General features: G+C 47.1%; 1 protein-coding gene and 1 long non-coding RNA gene across 2 annotated transcripts; both read right to left on the bottom strand.

The window, feature by feature from the left end:
* Window positions 1-225: 225 nt before the first annotated feature.
* On the bottom strand, window positions 226-1,873 carry LOC109488742. The gene is made up of 3 exons (XR_004623075.1): window positions 1,736-1,873; window positions 1,390-1,520; window positions 226-1,008 (listed from the first exon to the last, which is right to left on the bottom strand). It is a non-coding gene; the product is annotated as an uncharacterized LOC109488742 (long non-coding RNA).
* Window positions 1,874-5,543: 3,670 nt separating this feature from the next.
* LOC105235132 (epididymal secretory protein E3-beta-like) lies at window positions 5,544-8,985 on the bottom strand. The gene is given in 3 exon segments (XM_034652754.1): window positions 5,544-6,441; window positions 6,443-6,529; window positions 8,896-8,985. Coding segments are annotated over 2 exon segments (438 nt in total). The 5' UTR covers window positions 6,512-6,529; window positions 8,896-8,985; the 3' UTR covers window positions 5,544-6,072.
* Between the last annotated feature and the right edge of the window lie 1,413 nt (window positions 8,986-10,398).

Raw genomic sequence — 10,398 nt, 5'->3', positions numbered from 1 at the left:
GGAGATATGTCAAAGCCATGAGCAGAGTTTGAAGGGATGGACACTCTTGCTCCGAAGTCCCAGGGACACCATGAAGGGGAATTGGCAGAAGCCTTGGATTGAGGAGTAACCTCAAACGTCACCTGGGCCCAAATAGTTCCCCTGAGAATGTCGGCAAATGCAATCAAGATGGCCCCAGGCTGGCAAGGACGTGCAAGCGATCCGAAACACACACACTCAAGGTCATTACGATGCAGCAGAAAGTGGTTTTATTGCTGTGAACGCAATGCAACAAAGCTTGGCAGAAGTTCCAAGATTAACAATAGGGGGCCTGGGTCTTTCTTTGCCCTTTTCCCCTTTGCCTTCTTTAAAAGACACAGAGCTCCAAAGCAGAAAAGAATCCTATTTGTTTTTGTCCCCAACTCTGATCTTGCAGCTTGGCCCTGTAATTCTCGCACTCCCCTCCTTCTTTCTTCTATGGGAACCATGGAAGTCAAAAGGAAAAAGAAAAGGCAGAAGAGATCATGAGAGAACCTGCACTGAGTGAGAAGGAACATAATGGAAACTTTAGTCTTAGTCTAAGTGCACAGGAAACAGACAATTGGGAGGGTAGCCTCGCTGACGCGGGTCACAAGCAACAATGTACAACCCGTGCTGGGGAGTAGTCCTGTAGCTGCAGTTGGGGAATCTCCCTCCAGTGAGACTGCAGTGAGTCTTGCCAACAGCATATGTACTCTGGTGGCAGTTATTCTGGCCATTCCTGCAATTCCTATTGGGCCAACCACAGGTAACAGTCACATTTGGGAAGTTGTCGTGCAGAAACGTGTTTTGATCCTTACAGGTCTGATTAAGATTATTAACAGCACGCATTGCAATGTTGCATTGGACAGGACCTGCACTTAAATGCTGAATTATAAATTTTTGAACCCTGGTGGGGGGTTGAGTCCAAGCACCAGGGGGAAGCACTGCCGCCCATGATCCCAGCAGCAACAGGAGGACAGGAAAGGGTCCCAGACGATCCAGCATCATCTGTGCAGGAGGAGGAAAGAAAATGAGAAAAAGGCAGTAGCAGAAGCCATAAGAGCAAAATTATTACCACAACCATTTAGACCCTTAGTGTGCCTTTTAAGATTTCATTGGTCCTTTTCTGGTTTTTTGAATCATCTTCTTTCTGACTTGAGTCTCACAATTCTCTGAAGGACCCGAAGCCCAGGGAGGAGGAATGTGAGGTAAGATGACTGTTCCTCTGACTGGCAGATCCCATCCTTCTCTTTGTCCTGTACTTACTGGTCCAGAACCTTGTCTCTTCCCTCCTCCCTCCTGCAATATTTCTCCCCCATCTATTTGACCTGGACCTTCTGGCCATCTTCACGGCTCTACCCTCCCCAGCCCCCAGGCTTCTGCTCTTACCAGGTCTCCGTGCTGGGGCTCCCGCTGAGAACAGAGGCAGTGGTGAGTGCCAGGCTCAGAGGCTTTGGTCTGCTGTTCCTCTGCCAGGTAGGCCAGCGCCACGTGCGTGCAGCAGGGAAGGGTTCCGAGCCCTAGGAAAGAGGACAGGGAACCTAGTGCTTGGAAGATGCACGCTTGTGCCCGGTGTGGATGAGACCCATGCTCTCCAAATCACTGTTTAAAGCCCGTGCCCCTGCAGACACAGGAAGAGCAAGCCTACTTATAGGCACAAAGAAGAAGAGATAACTTCCTCAAAGAAGTTGTGAGGAAATTATGACTTCCTGATACCCATTGAGTGCTTCCTTACCTCAGGCTTTAGTGTTTCACGCTCCATGATTTCAGTTCTTTGGGAGAAAACACACCACAAACGCACAAGACTTCTCCAGTCCAGTTGCCAGTTGCAAGTCCAGCTTGTCCCCTGCGCTTCTGACTGCCTGGCTATGAAGGTTGACCAGTTTCCTACGGATATGATAAAGGAGACAGAGGAAGAGCCAGATAAGGAGCTCCCTAGGGTAAGGGGGGAGGCTCCCTAGTGAAGGACCGTCTTTCTTCATGGTGGAGGAAGAGCCAGATAAGGAGCTCCCTAGGGTAAGGGGGGAGGCTCCCTAGTGAAGGACCGTCTTTCTTCATGGTGTTGGGGTGCATCACTCTCCCAGTGTAGATGACGTGGGAAAGATGTTAGCGTTGGAAACTGACAGCCAGGAAAGAATTCTTCACACGTGTTTGGTACAAAAAGGTGGTTTTATGAAAGCAGGGGAGAGGACTCGTGGGTAGAAAGAGCTGCACTGGGGTCATGAGGAGTGGCCCATGACCTACATTCAAGTTGAGAGGGGGTTAGGGAGAGGGTAAGTCTCTAAGGAACTTTGGAAGGAAGATTTCCAGGACCTTGAGGGGACTCGCTAGTGTTAGCAAAAGGTCATTTATTACAGTCTAATCAAACCCTAGTCACGAGACCCTTCCGATGCACATCGGTGGGCCATATGCCTGGGGGATGATTGCCAATGTATACCTTGGGAAGTAGAGACAAAGGAAGTCCAAAGGAATTTTTTTAAAGACTTAATTTATTTATTTTTGTGAGAGAGAGAGAGAGAGAGAAGAGAAAGCAGGGCCAGAGGGCAGGGGCAGACGGAAAAGCAGACTTCCTGCTGAGCAGGGAGCCTGACGTGGGACTCAATTTCATGACCCTGGATCATGACTTTAGGCAAAGGCAGCTGCTTAACCCTCTGAGCCACTCAGGCACCCCCTCAAAGGATTTTTGTATATTAAAATAGATTTACAGGATCCTGGGGGGTTGGGGTAATGTTAAGCTAAGATTGCCTTTTGTCCTTAACAAATTGTCAACACGGAGGCAGCTGAGATCCCACAGGAATGTCCCCCTACCTGTTTCACCTCTGGTCAATGATCTGGAGGATATACGGAAATTTAAGTTTTTCTTTTGCCTTCGTTCCCACATCACTGGCATCACTACTAGAGATCCAGACTCTAAGAACAGTAAAGAGGAAGGAGCAATCTTTTTCTCTCTCCTTCCTTCTCAGCTATGACCTTTACAGCATAAGACAGATTACCAAGAGCAAAACCAACAGAAGTTTATTAGCATGGATATCTCACATGTACATGGGAGCGATGCAGGGATTGGTGCGAAATGTGGGATGCTGGGGACCAGTAGCGAACGGTCAAGAAAGGATTCTTGAGTCGTCTTTGGTGCAAAAATGGTGATTTTATTAATGTCCTGGGACAGGACCTGTGGGCAGAAAGAGCTGCAGTGTGGTTGTGAGGATTGGCTAATTCTACACTTTGAAGTTGGGGTGGGGTTAGGGATAGCCTAAGTCTCTAAGGAATTTGGAAGCAAGGGTTTTAGGACCCTTGCAGGCCTAGCGGCTGCTAAGATGAACTCATTTACTACTGTCTAGTACAGCATGAGTCATGAGACCCTTCAGAAGAATATCAGTGGGCCACGGGCTTGGAGGATGATTGCTAACCTATAACCTGGATGGGGTAGAGATAAAGGAAATGACCAAAGGGATTTTTGTATCTTAAAGGGGACTGACAGGGCCCTGGGGGTTGGGCTAATGTCAGGCTAAGGTTTCCTGTTTCCTGTAGCAAGTATTAATATTGAGGCAGCCGAGCTCTTAGAAGAAGGTCACTCTGCCTGTCCCAAGTGCTTGTCAATGGGCTGCAAGTAGTAAGGAAATTTAATTTTCTTTCTGCATTTTTAAAAAGATTTTATTTATTTATTCGACAGAGACAGACACAGCCAGCGAGAGAGGGAACACAAGCAGGGGGAGTGGGAGAGGAAGAAGCAGGCTCATAGCGGAGGAGCCTGATGTGGGGCTCGATCCCATAACGCCGGGATCACACCCTGAGCCGAAGGCAGACGCTTAACCGCTGTGCCACCCAGGTGCCCCTCTGCATTTCTTTTGATTTGTTCTTCACAATAGGAAGAGTCACTCAAGGAGGTGGCGAGACCTTGGGCGAACAGACCATCCTCAGCTAAAACGAAGGAAGAAGAGTGTGGGGAAGGCAGGCTCCATCCAGGAAGGCGGGGTAAACAAAGGTAAGGTTCGTCATGCAGGGTTAGGGCTGTGCATTTTCCATTGGTGAGAGTTTCTTGTGATTTACAGTCATCGTTACCTTGTCAGTAGACAGAGGGAAACACCCTTAGGAATAGAGATGTTCTCCAAGATGATAAATGTCCCTTATTGGTAAATACGTAATTTATAGGCTGCTTTCAGAGCTTCTCCCTTGTCTTCTGTTTATCAAAATAATCACCCCAAAATCATGTTTGTGCCAAGGAGCCATCTTTTGGGGTAGTACATTCTGGTCTCCTACAGGAAAGAGTCTGGTTGGCCTAGCTTGAATCCCATGACCATCAATTAACTCAGTAGAGGGGATTTGAAACCTTGATGGATAATCCCACCAATACCGCACACCAATGGGGGAGGGATAGTTCCTGAAAGGAAAAGAATATTCGCTACCCAAATGGGGGAGAGTGGATGTGGGAAAACCCAAGCAACACCACAAAGCTATTCTATTCATTGCGCTTAAATCCATTTTCCTTCCCTATTGTATTAGTACCATCTTTTAACCCTTAATACAAGGAATTTTTAGAGCTTTTAGAATGAAGTATTTGTGAAAACTTACTGTGGGAGACCAGAATAGACCACTCTGGAATATAAGTGTAGGCACCCACACTATGCTACCACAAGATATGCCGTTACATTTTGGTTTTATTTGTTTGTTTGTTTTTGTTTTCATTGTTTTAGAGAGAGATAGACAGCATGTGATAGTAGGGGGCAGGTGGCAGGGGGAGAAGCAAGCTCTACGCTCAGGACAGAGCTGGATGTGGGCCTCGATCTCATGACCCTGAGATCATGACCTGAGCCAAATCCAGAGTCAACACTTAGGCTGAGCCTTCCCGGTGCCCCACGCCATACATTTTGAAGCAGCTTTTATGAACTGAGAAAAACAATCAGTATTCCTCATCTGTAAATTGATTATTGACACAGGACTACTGTTTCAACACTAATCTCTTGTGAGTTTGGTTACTTACTATAGGTCCCACCTCCCCAGTGTCCGCTCAGCCCCAGGTGCACTGAGAAATTGCAAAGCTGAGCAGCTGCTCTTGGGACGTGGTGACCAACCTGCATGCTTGGCTACTGATTGGGGCTAGACATCTGGGACTAGGAATGCAGCCACCTACCTGAAAATGTTATGCCCTTGGACTTCTCTCCAACTGTTTCAAGACCGGAGTCGTTCCGCAGTGCAGGAGGCTAAGGAACACTTTAATGTTTCGCGTTTCTGCTCCCCAGCCCTGCTCGAGGCAAAAGCGAAGGTTTACCTTTCTCTGTAACTCTCTTCCCCATTTAGCAAACCGAATTCTCATGGACGTTACTTACTTGTGTCCTCAACTTTTCCTTCTGCAATTTACTTCCTCTTTCCCCCAACAAAATATAAGTCTTTAGACCCATTCTTGAAGGTTCCATTTTAAAGTCCCATATCCCACTCTGTATCTCTGCCTAGTGAAAATAATTATTATCAGATAACCTCATTTCTGCCATTATCTTCTGCATAGTTTATTATTCCTCGGGAAACATACTGCCTTCGCCTATCTAAAATGCGTGCGTTTCCTTGGAGACACGTTGAAGGAACGAGACCAATGACACGCACCTTAAACCTTACATTCTGCACACATCATATCCAAGCATTAGCTGCATCACGCACCCTGGAACACCTCCACCAATCGCACAACACATAACATACATGAATGTCATACACATTGGAATGATACCATTTATTTAGGGAAGCGTGGAACATTCTGCTCAGGTCGGTACAAGGAGAATGCATATCAGGAACACCCCTGGTTCAGTAAAACAGAGAAGCTACAGAGAAGCCATAGAGCTTAATCTTAAAAATCTGCAAGAGCAAATCAGATAAATGAGGGCACACGGGTATTCTGCGCCGAGAAACCGTGCAGGTGGTTTTGACAGGAGGAAAGCGTGTGATGAGGCATGACTCTTACGTAGGTGGAAAACACTGGCACATAAATGCAAAGGAGAGAGTAGCAAGGGCTGTTGACGTAGGCAGGGGCTCCCACGTGGGCAGCACTGGACACCCTACTCGAGCCTGGGGGTGTGGGAAGACTTTCTATGTCTTGATGTCTAACACCTGGATGTCCTCTATGCCGTCGACGTGCCCGTCCCCGCCGCAGTGGAACTCAACGTAGCTGTAACTGCTCTGCCCTCGGTAGCTCTTCCCGTTACCCTCCTGGTAGCACTGCAGTATTTTGAAGGGATGCTGGGCCCATACGTATACATTTCTGGAATGGTCTCTCCACTTCCTGAGGCAAATACGCTCGATTCTGTGCCAAAAGCTATAGATGAAGATGTGATGGCTCCCGTCTTGGGGAGCTTCTCTTTCCCGCATGAGCGCATCGCATTTGTAGTCGCTGAATTTCCAGCTCGGGCTCAGGTAGTGCTGTGTCATGAATTCCCTCCAGGAAGGGCTCTGGCTGGGGGACCAGCAGCCCGCCTACGGGAACCAGCAGGGCCAAGAGAGGGCCTAGGACCTTCAGGGAGGACGCCATCTCAGTCAGCAGAGCCCGCTGTGGGGCACAGGGAAGAGAGAGGAAAGCGTTAGCTCAGCACTGCCTCCAAGACNTGCCCTGCACCTTGAAATTCCTCTCCTGCCCACGTAGGCTCTTGGCCCAGTTGGACCATTTTGTTCCCGGGCTCCAAGAGGGTCACTGTCATTAGGAAGTCAGCTTTACAAGAACTGAAAACATGCTGGAGCCTGAGGGAGACAAACACAAGACGCCCCCAAATAGGTGAAGCTTATTTTGAGAAGCGGAGACAGCTGCTGTCTGCCCAATCTTCTACCCGCACTGAGGAGCCCACCACCCTCTAGCTGACTCTGTTCAACCATCCAGATCAATTCTCTGACGGCCGCGGCTCTGAAAGAAAATGGTNAAATGGCAGTTCAAGCTTTGTGGCTGTGAAGTGGAAAGGGTTGGCCCCACTTAAGGGAATGAGGGTGTTAGGTGAAGATCTGGGTGATATTTTCCAAGCAAGAAGGCTTTGGTTCCCTCAAACCCCAGGCTACAGTTCCATTGATCCTGCAAAATGGTGTTTATCTAGCCCTGATTTCCTTAGAACACTTCCCCAAAGCCTGTGTGAAACCTGTTGTCATGTCTGACTACCCACAGTATCTCAGCGGCCATTTACCTCATTCTCATAATTATAAATCATCTTGATTTGTTGTGCAGAATGCAATCATACAGGAACTCCAGCTTTGAAATATTGTTCTCATCCATCAAGCACCAGATTGAAACTACCCTCACAGCAGCTACTGTGGTCATAATCGGGGCATAGATTTGTTTGCAAAAGTCTCCCCTTTAAACCAGCTCTCTGTCCTCATTCCACAAGGAGTGCAGCTGGTCCTGTGGCATCTCTAACCTGGTTCTCAGCTCTCTGAGCACTGTGTTCACAAACGGGCCTAAGAATATCTGCCTCATGGACCTGTGACCATCTAATGGGAGGTGTAAGTGAGAGCACTTCTGAGGATGTTGTAGGGACCCAGGACAGGCTGCCCCAGAAGGTGTCCCAGTGGCATATTCATTATGTTGAGTTGAAGCTACTTGGAAAACAGCCAGTGCAAGGACACCCTCTTCTGTCCCCCAAAGGCAGAAATTGCGTCTCTCTTATTAATGGTGTCCTCCCTGCACTAAGAAATAAAAAGACATTCTTATCACCAGAGATAGGGATTTTTTTTTATTTTTTAAGTAATCTCTATGCCCCACGTGGGACTTGAACTCATAAACCTGAGATCAAGAGTCACCTGTTCCAACATTTGCTGCAACATGGACGGGAGTGGAGGAGATAATGCTAAGTGAATAAGTCAAGGAGAGAAAGACAATTATCATATGGTTTCACTCATTTATGGAACATAAGAAATCAGAAGATACACAGGAGAAGAAAGGGAAGAAGAAAGAGGGGGTAAACAGAAGGGGGAATGAACCAGAAGAGACTGTGGACTCTGGGAAACAAACTGAGGGTGTCAGAGAGGAGGAGGTGGGGGAATGGGAGAGGCTGGTGATGGGTAGTAAGGAGGGCACGTATTGCATGGTGCACTGGGTGTTATACGCAAGTAATGAATCATCGAACTTTACATCAAAAACTAGGGATGTACTGTATGGTGACTAACATAATATAAAAAAATATTATTAAAAAAAAAAGCGTCGCCTGTTCCAGTACGTGACGGGGCCAGGCGCCCACAGTGACAGGGATTTGAACGCCAGGAGAGCCGTGTAAACACACTTTCTTGCTTATTTCTAATCCACTACTTCAGCCCGGATTCTGCTCCGACTTCCTTACTGATCAAAACACCCAAACATTTGTTTTCTCCGTCCTGTCAATTCCTCACAAATCTATTGTCTCATTGTTTAAAATGTATGAAAACTGCCTGCCTCGGTCACTTCTTTGGGACTTCAATTTCATTGTTGGGCCTCTGTGAGCACAAAAAAAACTTTGCCCTTTTCCTCCTATTAAATCTGTCTTGTGTCAACTTTAATCTTAAACTAGGTGGAAGAATCTGGAAGGATAGAAGGAAATTTTTTCGTCCTCTATCGTGTCAAGTGCTCTATCAGGCACAGAAGACAGATAGGCACATTCACACCTGGGCCACCCTATACCTGACCCAAAGGTCCTAACCAGGATAGAGACCAGGATTCAAGCTGCTTCAGTGTATTATGCTTGCGAAGATGGGGGAGGAAGAGGGAGTAGGGTGGAGGGGTTGTGGGGAGAGACTGTATCACTGGAATTAATCCTCTGTTGAATTCAGGTCTTTGCTTCTTACAAATTGGATCACTTTCCAATCTTAACTCTGCCATGTAGAAATTCAGTGAGGCCCCTTCCAGTGTTTCTAGGCCTTTCCCCTCAAGCATCCTCAGCACCAACCCTAACTCGAACTCACCCCGTTCAGATCCAACACTCAGGTGTCACTGGTCGGGGAAATCCATATGTGGATCTGAAGAGCAGAGAGCCCGGCGGTCTGCGGCGGTGAAGAAGGGAATAGTAGTGAGAGGTCCAGCACTCCAACTGATTAGGAGCCTGGGGGGTGGGGGACAGCCCTCCTATGTGAACCTGTTCCTGTGTCTTCTCATCCAGAACACTAAGTTCACTCTGAGAATAGCCTGGAGCAAAGGTGTCCTATATCAAAGACTCACTTCTTGGTACAGAGGAAAGTTAAGGCCCTGGGAGGGGTCACCCTGGAGAAGGGTAATGTGAACTTACCAGGAGACAGTCAGCTCTAGCCCCTAATTCACCTCCTGAAAAACTTCCGGGGACAAGTGCCCAGAGGGCTAGGCTATGCTCGATGAGAACTTTGGTGGAAAAAACAAAAAACACAACACCCCACGTCTGGAGCTGTGGACTGTGGAATCTTCATGGAGAGGGGAGAGTGTGTTGTCAAAGGCGCAGGGAGTGGATAGAGTGAGATCCTGAACGTGTTTCCATCAGCGCATTTATTTCTTCAACAGCTGCTTCTAGCCAAGCCGCCTTGGTTGAGTTTCTCCCGGGGCCACCTTAGTATCGGAGAGGCAGGGAAGGCGAGCAGTTTGCCACTGCAAATGTTACCTCTTGGGCAGAAGGATGATTTTGAGCTGGTGATTTTGAAGAAACCACAAACACAGGAGAATCTCTAAACCAGAGCAGAAGTTAGCCTCCTTAGGGGAACATTTACATTTACAAAGGAAATTTCCACTGGAATTGTGTCTCCATCTTAGTCCCAGAAAGAGGAGGATGAGTCTACGAATCACAAAAAACTCTTACGAAAGAATGAAAGAAAGAAAGAAAGAAAGAAAGAAAGAAAGAAAGAGAAAGAAAGTGTTATCAATGGGGAAGGCACTGACTTAAATATGCCTAACCAACTCTGCCATGTTTGCTGGGCTTTTCCTGGTTACCTCCCATAATTGGCCTCCTCACCCCCATTCCAACATCTTTCTTTTTCCTTTAGCTGAAGATGGTATTCAAAGTGGGGGCGTGAGTCATTTTGGGCCATTTTACAGAGTTTTTCTGGATATCTCCAATATACCGGAGATATATGCTCTTAAACTTTGGTTTGTTTTTCTTTTCTCAATCTCTTTTTGTAACAGAGATAATAAAGAACCTAGAAAGAGTCCACCAAAAATTATAAAGGGCCAGTATAAAGCAAAGTGTTTATTTGAGATCAAGATTTGTAATTTGGTATAAATTGATTATAGAAGGCAGATAGTGTCCCACTAGGGAGGAAAGTATAGGGGTTTCTGGACAGAAAAGAGGAATGCTTTTCTTCCATTCTTTTTTTTTAAGATTTTATTTATTTTAGAAAGAGAGAGAGCCAGTCTGACTGGGGGAGGGGTAGGGGGGAAGCAGACAAACCACTGAGCAGGGAGCCCGACTTGGGGCTCCATTCCAGGACCCAAAGGCAGACCCTTAA

The sequence above is a fragment of the Ailuropoda melanoleuca genome, unplaced genomic scaffold (assembly GCF_002007445.2).
Source record: "Ailuropoda melanoleuca isolate Jingjing unplaced genomic scaffold, ASM200744v2 unplaced-scaffold6642, whole genome shotgun sequence".
In the NCBI taxonomy this organism is placed as follows: Eukaryota; Metazoa; Chordata; class Mammalia; order Carnivora; family Ursidae; genus Ailuropoda; species Ailuropoda melanoleuca.
The sequence above is the reverse complement of the archived record's forward strand: the minus strand, read 5'-3'. Positions and strand labels throughout refer to the sequence as shown.